This window comes from Amaranthus tricolor, chromosome 4 (genome assembly GCF_026212465.1).
Source record: "Amaranthus tricolor cultivar Red isolate AtriRed21 chromosome 4, ASM2621246v1, whole genome shotgun sequence".
Lineage (NCBI taxonomy): Eukaryota > Viridiplantae > Streptophyta > Magnoliopsida > Caryophyllales > Amaranthaceae > Amaranthus > Amaranthus tricolor.
Window position 1 is genome coordinate 3,698,095 of NC_080050.1, and position 19,235 is coordinate 3,717,329.

At 31.8% G+C, this 19,235-nt stretch overlaps 1 protein-coding gene across 1 annotated transcript; it reads left to right on the forward strand.

Annotated features, from left to right (window-relative positions):
* Window positions 1–10,691: 10,691 nt before the first annotated feature.
* Window positions 10,692–19,198, forward strand: LOC130809979 (uncharacterized). Its single transcript, XM_057675859.1, has 11 exons — window positions 10,692–11,274; window positions 13,437–13,561; window positions 14,023–14,467; window positions 14,851–14,966; window positions 15,332–16,088; window positions 16,196–16,657; window positions 16,772–16,960; window positions 17,102–17,329; window positions 17,417–17,738; window positions 18,166–18,349; window positions 18,482–19,198. The coding sequence occupies exons 1-11, from the start codon at window positions 11,065–11,067 to the stop codon at window positions 18,963–18,965; spliced, it is 3,522 nt and encodes a 1,173-aa protein (XP_057531842.1). The 5' UTR covers window positions 10,692–11,064; the 3' UTR covers window positions 18,966–19,198.
* Window positions 19,199–19,235: the final 37 nt, after the last annotated feature.

The window sequence follows — 19,235 nt, forward strand, 5'->3', positions numbered from 1 at the left end:
CGCTTTTAGTTAGTTTCACTTTTCTTTATATACTTAGTATTTTTATTTAAATTTATTTGTTAATTATTGTTAAAGGTCAAACTTATGGTTAAGTTCTAGGTTTGCGAATAGCTGCAGGAAAAACTTTTTTAAGGTATCCATCTTGAGTCAGGAGACTCTTTGGCCGCATCTTCCTTTATGAGTATGAGTTGCCGTCTTTCGTTCCTTTCCGTCAGACCCTGCTCATATCCCTATAAACAGGATATATTAAGTATGACCATGATAAACTGTAACTTAATAAATTTTGGGCATTGTTATATATCGCCATCCTTTTCATTTTATCGCCACCCCCCTAATAAAATTACGAATTTGCCCCTTGACTTAAAACTTGTTTAAAAAATGTAAATCGCACTTAATAACAATATTATCACTTTAAAAACATTAAATTTAATGTTTAAATGTAATCCTGAACATTTTTATCGCGACCCTATTTATATTGAATTTTCAGACGCGCCATTGTATGATATACGAATTCAAACACGGTACTATCTCTCTAAAAACTCTCTAAAAACTCTCTAAAAACGTTCTTCGATTTTAAACAAGCTGTTAGTTGGAATCGATTAACTATGGCTAACGAAAGCGACTATGAATCGGATCCGGTACGTACTTTAATCGATTTGAATCGGTGTATTTTTTTTTAAAAAAAAAAGGGAAGTCGCAAAAACTGGGCAAGTGAACCATGGTTGTGTCGCACAAAACGTGCAAGTGGAGCACGGTTCAGTCGCACAAAACGTGCGACTCTACCGTGGTCCACTCGCACGATTTGTGCGACTCCACCGTGGTCTGCTGGCGGTTTTTGTGCGACTCGTTTTTTTTTTGTTTTTTTATTATTTACATTATTATTTAAATTATTATACGTCTTAGTAAATTATTATTATTATTAATATTATTATAATATTATTATTAATAATAATATTATTTGTATTATTATTATTATTATTATTATTATTATTATTATTATTATTATTATTATTATTATTATTATTTTTAGTATTATTATTATTATTATTAATTTTTGTTATTATTATTATTATTATTATTATTATTATTATTAATGTAATTAATTTATATTATTAACATTACTATTATTTTGTTATTATTTATTTAAATAATTTATAATTATATGTTATTATTATTATTTTCTTATTATTTAATATTAATTTGTTTTAATATTATTACAATTATTTTTTTTTGTATTGTTATTATTTTAATATTAATTATTTAAGTAAATTATAATTTTAAATTAATATTAATTTGTATTTCTAATATTTTAATATTAATTATTAAAGTAATTTATAATTTTTATTTATTATTGAATGTTTTTATTATTAATGTTTGTATGTATAATTTTTTAATGACCTAATGTATGGTTTGTTTCATATTTCAAATTTGCAGGACTTTGAAAACTTAGGAGACAACGTAGATTACTCCGGTAGATTTGTTACGGATAGGGAATTTGATTCCTTAGATGAATTACATAGTTGGGCCAATGCGATAGCAATAACAATTGGTTTTCAATTTACACGTGCTTCTTTTTAACAAAAAGAAGGACGTTCTAGATTTAGTGTGTATTTAAGATGTCACTGCTATGGTAATATTATGGGTGATTTACATAATTTAGATAATGCTGCCCGACCTGGTTCTAAAAGTAGAAGTTGTGGATGTAAATTTTTGATTGTAGCAAGTAGTCGTAAACTAGGAGAAAGACCTTGGACGGTAAAGGTGTGTCCTGGTGAAAAAGGAAGACATAGCCACCCGTTCTTAGTGTACAGAGATGGTCATGTAAGGGCAAATAGGATCAATATAGATATTCGGGAGCACATATGACAGCTTAGTGCAACTGGCATGCAACCGACCTTTATCATGACTTCTATTAGAGAAAATTTTCGTGGTTTTTACTAGTATGAATTAGATTTATAATGCTAGGCAATCAATAAGGAGGAAAGAGATGGAGGGTAGGACTCCCCTTCAACACTGTCTTTATATGGCCACAAAACATAATTACGTGGTCTGGACAGACATGGATAATGAAGGGGGATTGAGCAGATTATTAGTTGCAAATCCTACCTCTATCAAAATGATACGTACGTGGCCGTATGTTATGTTGATAGATTCAACGTACAAAACAAACAAACAAAAGTGGCCACTGTGTGAAGTAATCGAAATGACGCCAACCAATCAAAACTTCTTGGTTGCGTTCTGTTTGATGTGAGATGAGGCGGCTGTGTCATATTCGTGGGTGTTGCAGGGATTGAAAGATATTTTTTTGCACAACTCATACTCTTAGCGTCATTGTAACTAATCGAGACGAAGGTTTATCTGCAGCTATTCGTGACGTCTTCCCAGGTAAAAAGGTTTTGTTGATTAATTATTGTCGTTCTATTTATTGAATATTTCTTAATTACGTTCAATGTTGTGTTTAATGTAGATGTGCGGCATTTGTTATGCATTTGGCATATTGCAAACGACGTTGAGAACATGATGGACAAGTTGTGTGGCGGGAAAATAAATTAACAAGGGCAGTATTCAGGAAAAGTAGATGGAACCCCTTGGTTGAAAGTTCTACAATCGAAGAATTTGAACAGAGATGGCAATCGATCGTGACTACCTGGTCGGTTAGGAACAAAAAGATCGTTCGGTATTTGGCTAGAAGATGGATTCCACTTAGAGAGAAATTTGTGCGTGCGTGAACGAATGAATATTTACACATGGGTAATCAGACTACCAGTAGAGTTGAAAGCCAACACTCATCTTTCAAGTATTATCTTGGTAGCGGGTTTCGTGCGACTGACCCGCGGTGGACTCGCGGATTTCGTGCGACTGGTCCATTTTTTTAATTTTTTTTCGTTTTTTTAATAATTTAAAATAATATGATTCAAATAAAAATTACCTCGATTATTTTTTTCGGATTGAATTTCTTAGTTTTTGCTCAAAAAATTTATGTTGTAATTTTGTTTTTTAAGTGTGATAAAGGAGTTATTTAGTGAGGTTAGAGTATAAATAAGAAATTTTAAGTCCAGTGGCAATTTCGTAATTTTTTAAAGTTCAGAGGCAAATTTATAATTTCATTGGGGTTGGCGATAAAATGAAAAGGATTGCGATGTTTAAGGATTGGTTAAATTTTTAATTGAACCTTGTTGCACCGTGATGCTAATCATTTGCCGGAGAGTCCAAAAATTAGATGACTAATCTCTAAACTACTCGAATAAACAAGAAAAAAAGTCAAACTTATCGAGATCCTTCTTTATTAAGGAAAAAAACATTACAATAGCAATCTTGGAATAAACCCAAAAGACTGATTTCTTGGATAATCAAGACTCCAACGAATAGGTAATGTAATTGGTTCAATCATTATTAAATATGATTTTGACATATAAACACTCCATATTCTTTGTTCAGCAAAAGTCATCAAATTAAGTTTTAGAGACGTGTTTAAGCATCAAAATTCAAATAAAGCAACAAACTTTAAATTTTAATTTTTTATTTAGAAAAAATGAATGATATCAAATAATTATTTTTGCGTAAAAAGCCTTGTATTTGAAATTATATGAAAAACATACAATTAACTTTAAGGATACTAAAAACAAAAGCGGTCTTAATAGTAATGACAAGAAAAATAGAAATTGTCTAAATTATGAATGATAAGTGCAATTATTTACACTTATTTATATCATTTTATACTGCTTAATAATAGTCGTTGCCTTATTTTGAAGATTTATGTTATATTACTCATTTTGGTCATTCATGTTGATTTTGAGTGGTTTTGATTGTTTAAAGCATAATTCTTATGGTTTTAATGATGACAGAGTTCACTAAGGAGATTTTAACTCGGGTGAAGATGTTCTACAAAGAAAATGAGCAAAAGAGTAGAAGAGTGTTTATAATGCAAAAGTTTTGAGATAAAATTTGATATATGTCTACTCTTTTGGTCATAACTTTTGATAGAAAGATCTACTTAATGCAAGGTTTGCGGCATTGGAACTAGACTTCAAGAGCTTTCCAACGGTATATTATATGTCTGATTCCGAAAACCGATCAAGAAATGGCGACCGTTTTAAGTTGTTGCGATTTTCCAGCACAAAACGCCGATTCGTCTTTCATGTCCTGTTTTGGGCAGCCGACTCGGCTTTGGGCCACTGTTTTGCTGCACGATATTTTCACTTTAATCTTTGAATTAGCTTTTAGGGTTAAGTTCTTATTAGTATAAATAGGCCCTAAAAAACTGATTAGGGTTTCTTCTTCTCCTTCCTCTTCTTCTATCATCCTTTAGACTTTCTTCTACTCTTTTTCATTAGTTTTTACTCTAGAATTCATCCTTCAATTTAGTTCTTCATTAGGTTCATTCCTTGGAGTATTGTAAGTTTTTCTTAGTATTTAAATTTCTTTGTTTTAATTTCTTTGTATTAGTTTAATCTTCCATTAGTGAACCTTTTTTATTGTCATCAATCTTCCTTTAATAAAAACTAGTTTTGTTCTTCATTTATTGCTCTTTGATTCAATTGTTGGGTTCTTTGGCATTTAATTATTGCTTTCCTTGCAAATTTCATTATTATCATTTTCATTTATGTTTAGTATCATCTTAGGATTTGTGTTTATTGCTTTCACCATGAATAGTGAGTAGATACACTTTCTAGGGTTAGTGTTTGAACCTATAATTTAAGTATGATTTGATTATTAAATGTGTCTATGAAATTAGGATTAAAGTGGTTAAATTGTGCCAATAATCCTAAATTAAATATGTTTTGTTGAACTATTCAATAGAACTAGCGTGTGAGATTAGGATCAACTTTTCTTTAGGGTAAATTTTAGTTAAATTCTTATTATTTCGTTCAATAAAACTAGTGTGTGAGAATTGAATTAATAGAGTCTAAATCTCATAGTTAATCAACAGAGCGAGAGTTTGAGATTAACAAGATTATATCTAGTCACATAATTAATCCGACATCTCATAGACACTAATAAAGTTTGATCATACAAGAATTTAGGGGATTTCTGACACCCTAAATCTTTTATCATATAGTTTTAATCCATATTTTCATTACATTTTTAGCTTATTAGTTAAACAACCAATCAAAAATTTTTCTCCTTAGGCAATATAATTACTAGAAATTAGCAAGTTTCTTGTCCTAACTTCCTTGTGTTCGACCCGTGACTACACGCACACCGTGCGCTTGCGGTTAAATAAAATTTGCACATCAATGAAAATAGGTCGGTGGCTGAGCAATACAAGTCATGCGACTAGGCAAATTTGTGGAGTGCCAATAAAGGTTGAATAAACACTTGTGGTGTAGGATTTTAGATATGTTTAGTGCAGTGTTTGGGAACAAGTATTTTATTTAAAATTATGGATTTTAATTAAAAAATTATAAATGAAGAATTTGAGGATGACAAGGTTCAACTTTAATTACTTTAAAAACAATGGTGGAATTTGATCCAAATCCAAATTTGAAAATTTTTTATTTGCCAAACAATAAATTTGAGCCAATTATAATTTTCCAAATGAAATCATTATTCCCAAACATGGCATAGTGAAATTTCAAGAAATAGTTTATAAATATCTAAACCAAGATCTCAATCACAATTCCGCGCTACAAAACTTGGATTTATGATGCACCAAACGGAGATATTAGAACGTCGAATGTCGTCCTCTCTTGTGGTTCGCAAACACGAATCGAACCGCAACTTACACAAAATAATGAATATAAAATCCTTTTTTATTACTTTTTAAGGTGTAATATGATAAGTGTAAAGAATTAATTAGCACTTTGTATAAGATGTTAGTTATGTCTAGAAAAGATCAGCATGTGCATCTTATAAACATTTGCTCAACAACTCTTTAAGAGTTACAAGTAAAATTTACATGTAGTACTTGTGAGCTTTCTTATGTTTTATTGTGTAATTATTTTATGTGATCTTATAGTTTAAATGACATCAAATTCCTAAACCCGAATTTTAGTTTTAGCCTAAATAAAATAACAATAAATAAAGGCAAGAATAAAACTAAAAAACTTTAAACTTTTCGAAACTCATCTAACTCTTTTCTTTGGCAATATCAACAATTGTTATTATTGACTATCATTGAATCCGCCCTTGACTAGAATACATATTTGTAATTAACAACTTTCAATGTGGATTTTGGCTTTTTAGTCTAGATAAAATAATACATAAATTATTTTTATACACAAATTAAAAAAATACTTGTTATTTCTTATAAGTCCTCACTAAGTGCAACCGTTTCAGACTCTGATATATTGATCATGATGATGATGAATTGATGAAGTCAAGTATTGTATTAATTATTAATTATACATTTATAAATAACTTATATATTTTTTTTTGACTTGATAAATAATTTATAATTTGAAACTCCTTTACTTAGAAATTAGAATCATAATTTTGCAATTTTTTTACAAAAGTAAATTAAATAAGGCGTAGTTGTAGGGTTGAATTTTCAACCGTTGATGGTGGCTTAAGTTAGATTCCACTTGGAAAGAAGGCGGCTTTATGTTTGACAAAATTTTCACAACCTGTCATCTAAACAAGTGTGAAGTGTGTGTTTCTCGCATATTCATAGTTGCCCTTGATGTGCACTTGTAGGAATCTTTAATCCACTAGAATGTTGCTCTTTTTATTTTTGGATCATTGTTTTTAATTAGATATATTATAAATAAAGGGAAATTTTTTATGGCTTAAAAAATCTCAAATATTTATTTAAGTTTGGTCTTTTATTTTCTAGGGTTTCACATAAAAAGTGATTATTTTACTTGTTTTTATTTCCTTAAAATACAATATTTCAAATCAATAATTCTAGAGGTTTGGCATTCCCATCTCAAATTGATAATTTTAAATTAGTAAAATTTTTAATTTTAAAGAAAAAAAAAACAATAAACATATAAGTTGGATTAGATTGAATTTTTATTCAATAAAAATATTTCAATTTAGTCTTATTTGATCACTTATAATAATAAGTTTAAACCAAAATTTTTTAGTTTGAAGTTAATGGTAGCAGGAAAATAAAAAAGGAAAAAAATTATCATATTTAACCAGTAAAAAATATGAATTAAACTTTATTATAAGGTGGAAAAAAGTCTTAAATCAGACTTATTTTATTATTTTATTTCATATTTTAAGTATTGTTGGTTCATTGCTCATTATTCTTACACTTCACTATTCTTACTCATCAACCAATCCACTTGTATTATCTTAAATTATCAAATATTTGATTTGACATAATTATTTTATTTCAACAAATAACAATTACATATCTCAACCTTAACCTAGAGGCTAGATGAAAGTTGATTACAACAAACATATTGCATGTGCAAATATATGACTTAGCTTTATAGCATGTATACCACGCTCATACGAAGCAAAACTTTTAATAATGATACGCTAAACTTTTTTGTGAATATCCTAATTCTAACCCATTGCGTAGTTATTACTTGTTATGACTTATCGAACAAAAATTGCTCGCAAAGATTGAATTGTAGTCAAAAATAATTTATTATAGGTGGTACTTTAAGTTTTATATTTGTTAGAATAATTTTTTATTTTAGTTTTCATCCGACATATTTTTATTTGTTGGTGACCAAAACATCATATTGCTTGCTAATGTGGTTATACACGTGTACTACTTTTCTAACATGGCGATATGTGGCAGCACACTTGGCATCTCATTTGGCAGACACATCAAAAATTGACCTTATGTTTAGGTTACCAACAAGTAAAAGTCCGTTGAATGAAAACTAAGTTCAAAATTAAAGTTTCATCAAACACAATACTTAAAGTTCGACCAAATAAACTATTTTTTTGCCAAAGTTTGGTATGTTATATGCAACTTTTCTAAATTATGAGTTCATATATAAAACAATTCGGTTATCATCATACTCCATGTTCTGTTCGTAGATACTATGATCAGGGTTTGGAGGGGATGAATGAGGACAAACTATATACATAAAAGATGATATGACCAAAGAGTCCATTGGCTTGAGAAAGATCTATCAAAGAAAGTAAAGCAAGACACGACATGACAGAAAACACAATAAGACAATATAAGACAAAACATTAAGGCTAATAACAATATAACATGATCAAAGAAATATAAAAGCAAACACAAAGGTTAGAACAATAAACAAGGCATAGGTGACATAGTTGTAGTAGGCATAGGCTTAGGTGACTATTTAAAGTCTAGGGCTCAAATACGACATTTTCAATATAATTTTATTCTAAGTCAAATTCTTAGAGAGGTGTAACTCCCTCATGTTATTCCCAGGTTTTCTTATGCCTACCGCGACTTCTCTTTCCATCAACCGTGTTGCTTTTCACCCTTCTTATAGACGCGTTGATAGACTTTCTTTGCTCATGTTCAAACCATCTTAATTCAGTTTCACACATCTTAAGTCTATGATTACTATTTTGTATTTCATGGAATGGTTAAAGGTGCAATGTATTATGGAGTGTTTTAAGATACGAAAACTTTTTTTTTTTTACAAAGAAGACGTAATTCTCATTTATTATCATTTTAACTTTGATCCTTTAAAAGGTCAAAGACCATAATGTTAGAGAATATAATATATTTTGGACTTTCATCATAATCTTAAGCTTTAAGTTTATAGTTACAGTCTTATGATTATTTCATATATGCTAACATATATTATCATTTTAAAATATGAAAAAAAATCATAAGTTAGTTTAATCATTGAGAACCTTATTTACACCGTAATGATAAGAGTTCGATTTTCACCATCTACATTATAAAATATTTTCTTTTTCTCTTGTATGTATCCATTCTCTATCTTACACCAAATTAAAAAAAATAAAAAACACAAAAATAATTAATGCACATTATTCTAGTTTATGAAATAAGAAAAAAAAAATTCTTAATTGAAACGTGGATAATAGTGGCAATAGAGAATCCAAATTCCAATCCATGTGGCATGAATGACCGCATGAATCATGAAGGGCAGCCTAAGCTAATCTGTTGCCTAAGATCCAAATTGAATGGATAAGAAAAAAAAATACCCACCCAAACAAAAGCGTAGGAACCGTCCAAATTCTTAGTTCTATTAGATGCTGACCACTTCTCCTGTAGCCACCAAGTAAAATACTCACCTAAACACTTCCACGTAATTTATCCCTTTTTTTTTAAAAAAAATCTTTTCTTTTTGTCAACCAATACTTATTTTCAATTTATACTTCCTACATAAATAAAATAAATTAATATGTAATTATATTTTCGTGATTTTTTTTAATATAGGATAGGTTGACTAAGGGAAGAAGATGACTAAATGAAAATTAAATTTAAAATCTGTTATAAAAAAAATAATATTTATTCTAACTAAGATAAAATTTAATTTTTCTTATCGGTCTTTCTTAACATACATATTGAACAATTATAATAGGATATTAGGATGCTGGTAAGTTAATATGGAGTATAAGATATAGTTACCAAATGAAAATTAATAGAGTACCTCTTTTCTTCTTTAATATTCTTCTTATTTAAAATATTTCATTTTAAAAAAATTAATATGATTAAGATTTTTGAAAGATATCTAAAATATAAAATATATTTATGTGAAATCTTATTAAATTCGTCTTAGTGATGTATATTATTTATTTTTTTTATGATGTGTATTTTGAGATATAGAGGCTCAAAACTGTTTTGAAACCGTACAAAAAATAAACGAGAATATACAAAAAGAACGAAGGGTGTAATATGTAGTGTAAAAAATTTCAGATAAATTAATAAAATAAGTTTACCTAATAAAAAATATTTGACATTATATTTTTCAACTCTATTTCTTTTTTTGAATTAAAACGACTACCCTTTTCAATTTTAAAAACATTCTAAAAACTACTACTATTTGTCATAAAAGAATAAAATCCGAAATACATTAAACTTTTCTCATAATCTAACTCTTAGCCTCTTTTTTGACCTTAGTTTAAAACTTAATTCCGAGCTACATCGTCTTCTCGAGTCTCGACATAAAAGTGAGAACTCTTTTTTTATTTAATATTTAAAATATAAGTAATTTCATCATTGTAAATTTTAGTCTTTATTTCTTTATCTCATCTATTTTCTATTATTTCATATTATAATGTGATAATTTTTTCATTTAAATGATGTGAATAGTCCATTTCAAGTTATTTCAAATTATAATATAAGAGTTTTTTCATTTAAATGATGCAAAATGAGTACATCAAAAGAATAGATTATTTAATTTTTTTACTCCTCTATTCCACCTGTTTTGCATTATTTCAAATTACAATGTGAGAGTTTTTTCATTTAAATGATGCAAAATGAGTAAATCAAAAGAGAATATTATTAAATTTTTTTACTCTTCTATTTCACCTATTTTACATCATTCCAAATTACATTGTGAATAAATTTTCATTCAAATAATGCAAAATGAGTAAATTAGGAGAGTAAATTATTAAATTTCTTTACTCTTCTATTTCACCTATTTCACATTATTTCGAATTACAAAATGAGAGTTTTTTTATTTAAATGATAAATAATGCAAAATGAATAAATAAATGATAAAACTATTAAATTTCTTTATTTCTGTGTCTCATCTATTTTGCATTATTTTAATATAAGAATTTTTTTTTAATTCAAATGATTTATGAAATAAATGAGTAGATAATAGGATTCTTTATCTAGAAAGAACTTAGACCAAAATGTAGTGCTTTTAAAACAACACACCCCTTCTTCAAAGACTCTCCCTTCTTAATTACCCAAAGCCCACCAAACTCCCCACATATTTCTTTTGTTTCGTTAACGTTTTCTCTTACGCAACATTTCTCTCTTTCCCTTTTCCTTTTTCTCTCATTTCACCTTTCCCAATTTATCAACAATCTTCATCATCCTTTTCAATTCTTCTTCTTCATCACTTTAATTCTTTTCTTCTTTTTCTCTAATTCATTATTACTTATATATCTTCTTTCAAATTCAAACTTGTAAATTGTAATTAATTTTAATTTACATAATTCAAAAGTGAAGAAAAAAAATTGGTGGTTTATGATATGACGTCGATGAACGAAGCATCACCGGAAAAATTGGCGGTTAATGGAGTAGCGATGAGTTTTCCGGTGAATGATTGTTGTTCTTCACCGACTTCTTTATCACCGTCGAAGCTTCCTCGGAGACTTCGCCGTCGACTTTCCGAGTGTAAAACTCCTTCTAGTGCCGAAGAAATTGATGCTAAGCTCAAAGAAGCCGATCTCCGTCGTCAGGTTTATAGTTTTTTTTTTTTTTTTTTTTTTTTTTTTTTTCCCCTCTGTTTTAACTTTGGAATTGTTTTTGAAGTAGTGGAATGAGTATGGTGTGCTTTTTTTTTCCTTTCAATTTTCTGAGAGTAAAAGTGATTTTTGTTGTTGATTTTTAAGATAATCAGGATAACAATTCTGATGTTTTGATACTAGGTTAATGTTTGATTGTGAAATTTAGTAAAAAAAAAAAAAGAAACGTAGTGTGATTCTTTTTTTAAATGGTGATTATTTTGTTGATTGTTACGACTATTAGTTTTTAATTTTCATGCTTGGTTATTTGGTGCAATCTTTCTTTGAGTATTGTGTTTTTGAAATAATTTTGACATTTTATTTCATTGGGATGGGGTGGGGGAGTATTAGTAATAAGTATATATTGTTGATTAAAGACTGCACGATTGAAGAAAGCATTTGGGGTTTAAATTTTATTGTTTTGTGAGTTAATTGTGTTACTTTCTAGATATAGTTGAATTGGGTGATGAATCAATTAAAGTCAGTCATATTTGTTGTTGAAAAGTCATGATTTCGATCAGTGTTTAGAAAAATTGTTTCGTGAGTGAGTTAGTTTCTTGTATAATTCGGTGAAATGAATCAAAAAAAAAAAAAAAATTTGGCTACAAGAATTTTCGTAATTTTGTTGCTTTGGTTGTTCAAACTTTGGCGTTTGATTGTTTTATCATATAATTCTGGTTTTAGTTTCTAAACTCTTAACGCCCCCTTGGATTGTAGTAATGTAAATGATTTGTATGTAAGTTTTCATGAAAGGTATAGTTCCCATGACTATGATAACATAACAAGTTTTTTATTTACAATTATGATAATGTCATGAAATGATTTTTTCTTGAAAAAAATGAGATGTTTTGAAGTAGAAAAAGCATGACCATTAAACTTAGTTTGATAAAAAATTTTACTAAAATTACACTATCTTTTTATTATCCATTACCATCTAATATCATATTTTCAAGTGAATTTTTTTTGCTGTTGAGGGAATGTCTTTGTATTGAAAGTTTCGTGAGGGAAAATGTATTAAAGGTATGATATTTCTTTGTTATACTGTTGAATAGTTAATTTTTATTAGTCTTTGGTTTCAGTCGGAGTGTATTTCGTCTTTGTTTGTTAAGAACATGATTTCATCTTCACAGGGACCAGAAAAAACACTTGCGGTTCCTTCATTTCCTTAAGTATTACAAAGAGAATATTAACATCTTTGTTTAAGTGGTTTGAATAAACTTGTTCAATTTTGAGCTTAGTTTTAAGAGTGCGGCTAGGCATAGGGTGCATACAGGGACCAGAAAAACCTATGACTCCAGATGATGCACAAGCCAAGAAGTGTAGGGAGGCACACAAGTCACTGGAGTCGCAAAGGTGATGTGCACCTCCATTGCCTCTGCCAGCAATACCATTTTAAAAGTTAAAAAAAAATGAAAAAAGAAAAATCACAACAAACTATTTTTGGCTGTGCTATTTTCTCATAAACACTGAATGACTGAAAGGTGCATTTAGTTGCACAAGGCAAGGTGCTGCTACTCCTTGCGCCTTGGTGCGGCTCACGCTTCCTTGAAATTAAGATTTTGAGGTTTGGTTCCTGCTTTGTAGCTGGGTGTTAAAGAAATTAAGAAAATATTTGCTGTTTTGATCAAGTTATTGGCACCTGACGTAGAGTTGTTTATTGGTCAATAGTTAGTAGGAAAAATTTCTGTGAATCATACCATCTTTTGCTTATTTTCCTATAATAATACCAACTTTTGATTAACCATAAATAATATAACTTAAAGGGGAGTTTTCCTAGAAAATCGTAACATGTTAAAAATCAAACTATAGGGTATTATAAGACAAAAAAAATATTCATGGTTAATTAATAGTTGGTATTACTATAGAAAAATTAACAAAAGTTTGTATCATTCACAGTAATTTTTTCTAGTTAATATTCTTGTAATGATATCCCACTGAGCTTAAAGTGCTTTTTCAGCTGAAGTCAATAAGCATTGATTGCTTGGTTCCAAACTTTCTATTGTTGCTTTTGCATGTCATGGAAATGAATGAATGACAGTGTTTCTTAGAGATTCAATTATGTTAATTCCATTTTTCCTTGGAATGTTTTATGAACATTGTGTTTTTCACAATGGCAGCAATTCCACGAATTTTTATCAAGCAAAGCAAGGCCAAAGCAGAGGAGCCCATCATGGTCATCTTCACAAGATTTGGATCTTGGTCAGAGACTTGAAGCTAAGCTTAATGCAGCAGAGCAGAAAAGGTGTGTTCTTCTTGACCCTTTTTTGGGGGTTGGGAGAAGGGGTCTTTTCATTTGTTTAATTTTTATTAACTGAGCTTAACGTGTCTGTCTTGGAATCAAGAGAAAATTGCTGGTTTAATAGTTGGATGTTCGAAATTTTTGTCTTCCTTGTCTAGAAGAAAATATTATTCTTTTGGTTCTTAAAAGTAGTGTATTGCTTGATGACATCACCTTTTCATCGTTGTGACACTGTTAAATAGATCTTGATATCTTTTATTATATTATGTTCTGATATTAATTGCTTTCAAAACTGCTCTAAGTGATATGACTTAGTTTCCTGATATTTGATTTTTTGGAGTGCACATTACAATGCTATTGTAAAACTAATAATGACTGGTGTGAACTTTTAATTTCTATTCCAGTGGATTCAACAATAATGGAAATCTTGTGGCATGATTTAAGATTGTTTTTTGCTGGTGCAGATTGAGCATTCTTTCAAAGGCTCAGATGCGATTGGCTAGGTTGGGTGAGCTGCGACAAGCGGCTAAAAGTGAGGTAGAAATGCGCGTTGAGAAAGAACGTGGGGAATTGGGTATGAAGGTTGAATCACGGGTTCAGCAAGCAGAGGCAAATAGAATGCTTATCTTGAAATCTCGTAGACAGCGGAGGGCTGCAAGAAAAGAGCGGACGGCTCAATCCTTAACGCGAAGGATGCTACAGGAAAGCAGATACAAAGAGTGTGTGCGTGCTGCTATACACCAGAAGCGTGCTGCAGCAGAGAGGAAGCGACTGGGATTATTGGAAGCTGAAAGATTAAAGGCACATGCTAGGTTGGTGCGAGTGCAGAGAGCGGCTGATTCCGTTTATACTCAACGGGAAATGGAGAGAATGAAAAAGAAAGAGCAGCTGGAGGATCGGTTGCAAAGGGTATGTATATGTTTCTATATGATGAGATACCTTGAGGAATACTTTGGAAGTGGTACGTAGTCCTGTGGTATGATGTCTCCATGTTTACGTTCAGACTTGGTTTTACCAAACTATATGTGTGAATCCATTCTTTTAATGCCAATCAGCATAAAGGGTTCCTTTATATTTTTGGAAATTGAATATATTTCTGAATACAAAATATTCCAATGTGGTATATGCAACTAAGATTTTCGAATAGATGATGTATATTCTTTTTAAGCTTTTTGTTTCATTCTTGTGCTAATTTTCAGGCACATGCATGAGATGTTAATGATGAAATGTGATTTGTTACAAACTGCTTGTTGTCATTCTCTCAAACGAGATTTGATTTCAATTGTTGACAGGCTAGAAGACAGCGAGCTGAATTTTTGAGGCAGAGAAAGAGTAACAATGGCTCTTCTCATGGCAATTGTAATGCCATGCATGATCAGGCTTTAAATCTCGCCAGAAAGTTATCTAGGTGAAGAATCTTAATTGTGCAGTCAATAATTATGTAGATTGATTATGCTTTTAGCTTTTTGTCGATTTAATCTCCATATATGATGCTGTCTACATAGTGTTATTAGAATTGGAGAGTTGATTTGTAAAACTTCCACCACATCTGGCATTTACTGAAAAAAGAAACAAAAAATTTATCTCTAATGTTTTCATGACAAGTGAGAAAGTATGTGTGCCGTTCTTCTCCTGAGCCAGAGTTGTGAATTGTGTTGCAATGGCAAATCATTATTCTGTTGGCTAACTTTAGATTTATACTTCGCTATAGACAATAGTTTTGATGTTTTTAACCTTCTACACCTTACTAATGTATGATGGCATTGCTTATAGGTGCTGGAGACAGTTTGTTAAGTTGAGAGGAACAACACGTTCCTTGGCAAAAGCTTTTGAGGTTTTGAGTATCAATGAGAAATCAGTCAAGTCAATGCCTTTTGAGCAGCTTGCAGTCCTGATTGAGTCAGATTCAACTTTGAAGACAGTGAAAGCTTTGCTTGACCAGCTTGAAGTCCGTCTCAGGGCTCGACAGGGAACCAGTGGTTCATGTCGTCTGGAAAACATTGATCACCTGCTCAAACGTGTTGCTATTCCAAAGCGCAGGCATAATGTAAGCAATGCATCTAAGACTAGAGGTCAAAAAAGAGCTGGGTCTGGGGGAGAGGGACTTCAGAGTCGACGTAAAATGTCAAGATATCCTGTGAGGATTGTCCTTTGTGCCTATATGATACTTGGACACCCTGATGCTGTCCTCAGTGGTAAAGGAGCGCATGAGATAGCCCTTGCCGAGGCTGCTGTGAAGTTTATTCAGGAATTTGAGTTATTGATCAAGATATTACTAGAAGGTTTCTGTGTAAAATCAGCTTCGGGGGACAATTGTACTTTCAGATCGCAGCTCGAGAAATTTGATAAAGCATGGTGCTCGTATTTGTATTGCTTTGTGGTATGGAAGGTAAAGGACGCCAAATTACTAGAGGATGATTTGGTGAGGGCTGCATGTCAGCTGGAGCTCTCTATGATGCATACTTGTAAGCTTACTCCTGAGGGAGACAACGGAGGTCTTACCCATGACATGAAGGCTATTCAGAAGCAGGTCAGAATTTACTGTTTTTTGTGTCTAATACCATACATTTTTTTGTGTCTAATACCATACAAAGCTATATGTAATGGGTTTCCCTTGAATGATGTCGATATTGTTAGGTGATGGAAGATCAAACACTTCTTAAGGCGAAAGTACAAAATCTTAGTGGTGATGTTGGCATTGAACGGATGGAGAATGCTATTTCTGATGCACGGATCAAATTCTTTGAATCGAAGGATACTGGGAGTCCTTTTACATCCCCAGTTGCTCACATATCATCTCCTGGTTCATCTTGTTCATCAGACGACTCTCCATCAACAGTCTCTGGTGAAGCAAGCAGCACGGTTGGTGTTAGTGGAAGATTGAGCGGTGTGGCACGGTCATTGTTCAAGGAAGTTGATGCCACTGTAGGCCAAGTGCTTACATGTCCATCGGAGGCACATTCAGCCGATGCCCAAATAAGCGGTGGCATGATGCCAATCACTGAGAACGAACTCTTAGTTAATGAGATTGTCCATGAACATCGTCATGGTTTTGCTGATAAGCTTTACTTAGATGAAGACGATGAAAGTGGTGTTAAGGTGTGTCCTTGGAATACTCTACTGATGCCTATTTGGTGGATGCATCATGCATTAGTTGAGTGCTTCCATACTTCTCCACACATACTAAGTCCTAAATGCATCATTTTTATGCAGGCAAAAATCAAAGAGACAATGGAGAAAGCATTTTGGGATGGAATCATGGAATCCATGAAGCAGGAGCAGCCTGACTACAGTTGGGTTCTTAAACTAATGACAGAAGTCAGGGATGAATTATGTGAGATGTCTCCCAGAAGCTGGCGACAAGAAATTACAGATGTGATTGACATAGAAATCCTTTCACAGGTACCTTTTTCAAGAATAAGATAAGATTGACATTTTTTATTCATCAGTCATATAATTTCTGAAAGTCGAGTGCTTTGTATCATCAGTATTATGTGGGCATGTGTTGTCATGTTGATGTCATATTTTTTTTGTCTTTTATAGGTTTTGAGAAGTGGAACGTTGGATATGAATTACCTGGAAAAATTACTGGGTTATGCACTGATGACCCTTCAAAAGCTGTCAGCCCCAGCAAATGATGATAAGATGAAAGCTTCTTACCTGAACTTACTGAAAGAACTGAGTTTAGTCTCACAATCTGGAGATAATACAAATTCTTCTTTTGCCATAGCAGTTATCAAGGGTCTTCGTTTTATCTTAAATGAAATTCAGGTTTGTAACTTTTGCTGCTCACTATTTTTCTATATTAATGTGAATAAGTTGATTTTATTTACGATATTCTTTTGTTCTCTTGTTTAGCATTTGAAGAAAGAGATAAGTAGAGCACGCATCAGAATGATTGAGCCAATGATCAAAGGGCCTGCTGGGCTGGACTATTTGCAAAAGGCTTTTACAGAACGATATGGACCCCCTTCTGATTCCTCTACTTCTTTACCTGTGACAAAGAGTTGGCTAAATTTGGTGCGTACTGATGTGGATCAGGAATGGGATGAACATCTGGATGCACTGTCGACATTGCCAGATACTCGGGAGACTTCTTCCCAAGGGGAGGCCCCAACCACCCTTCGGACAGGAGGAAGTGTAACGTTAGGACGACACTCTGTAGAACCCACCAGTGTTGGTATGTTGTGTGAAACTACTATTTGACGAAAGAGAACCTTATCTCTTTTATTTATTGATTGTTTTATCTTTTCTACGCCTCACTCTTTATTTTGGCTAAAATAATTGGTAATTCATCTAAAATAAGCCTAAACAAATAAATACACTAAAATAGATAGATTTATGTAAAGTCGTTGATGTTCGATTCCAAGGTCAATCGAAGAAAACCACTTTGTTATCTATCTCCCGAACCCTCCTTTAGGTTGGAGCTTCTTTTGGCATCAGGGTAATGAATTGTTGTTGTGCTAAAATAGAAATTCCCATATTTAGGATATGTAAAGTGCTGTTGGATGGTTCCAAATCTTGTCATTTTTACATCAAAGCACTATTCTTAAGAGTTTCACAAAGGTGGATTTTCTTTTACCAAATCATTTTTTTCTTACTTGCAGGTAGTGAGCAACCGGAGTGCAGAGGGGAAAAGACAGATATGTTTCTCAGGCTAGGTCTATTGAAGTTGGTTCGTGAGATTGATGGATTAGTCCAAGAGTCTCTGCCCGAGACTTTAAAACTTAATGTATCTAGATTGAGAGCAGTTCAATCTCAATTGCAGAAGATCATTGTTATTTCCACAAGGTTCGTAAATTAATCTGTTATAGTCTTCTTCATCCCTTCTGTTTGCTTGATTGTGTTAATTGTTGGTAAACATTAGTCTGAAAGTAAAGTAGATTTTACTTGTATTCACTCACTAGTTTCTCCTGTCTGCAGTATGCTGGTTCTCCGACAAGCCCTTCTTAGTGAACACTTGGTAACAAACCCATCAGACATGGATAATGTGATCACTCAATCTACAAAACAGCTTTCAGAGTTGCTCGATAAGGTGGAAGACGTGGGCATTACTGAAATCGTTGAAGCAATTATTGGGCTCTCTGATAACGTAAATCATGCTGTCAACTTAGAAAAACTGAGAGCAAGGATGGGGGTCGTGGCTAACATGCTCTCAAAGAGCTTGAAATCTGGGGACGCAATTTTCACACACGTCTCCCGAGCTGTTTACCTGGCAGTAAGAGCCACTGTGCTCGGTGGGACTAAAAGCAAGGGCCGACAATTAGCAGAAATGGCGCTTCGTCGCGTGGGCGCATCACTTCTTATTGATAAGGTAGTAGAAATTTCGGAAGTTCTTATTGTGGTGGCAACTGTTTCTGCCACTGTACATGGACCATGGTACGAGCAGCTGCTGAAGAATATGTAATAATAATCAGGTAAATCTAGTAGGGAGTGGTTTTAACATATTCCCATATATTAGTATTTTAATTCAATGTATATATGTTGTAAATATAATTATGCTTAGCAAGTAAGACATAATTAGCAATTAAGGTAATTTAGTCGGATAATTATCAATGGACTTAATAACGCCCTTAATTATGTTGTAATTTGTAAATAACAATTGGCACTTTAAAGTCTATGAAATGTTGTTATTATCTATTTATCTATTTATTTATTTCTCAAATTAATTATCTTA

Bases quoted from the DNA above. Each gene is read 5' to 3' on its own strand.
- LOC130809979 (XM_057675859.1), top strand. From the start codon at position 11,065: ATGACGTCGATGAACGAAGCATCACCGGAAAAATTGGCGGTTAATGGA. The intron at 14,468-14,850 runs GTATGTATATGT...AATTGTTGACAG, and splicing joins TGGAGGATCGGTTGCAAAGG to GCTAGAAGACAGCGAGCTGA. The intron at 17,739-18,165 runs GTATGTTGTGTG...TCTTACTTGCAG, and splicing joins TGTAGAACCCACCAGTGTTG to GTAGTGAGCAACCGGAGTGC.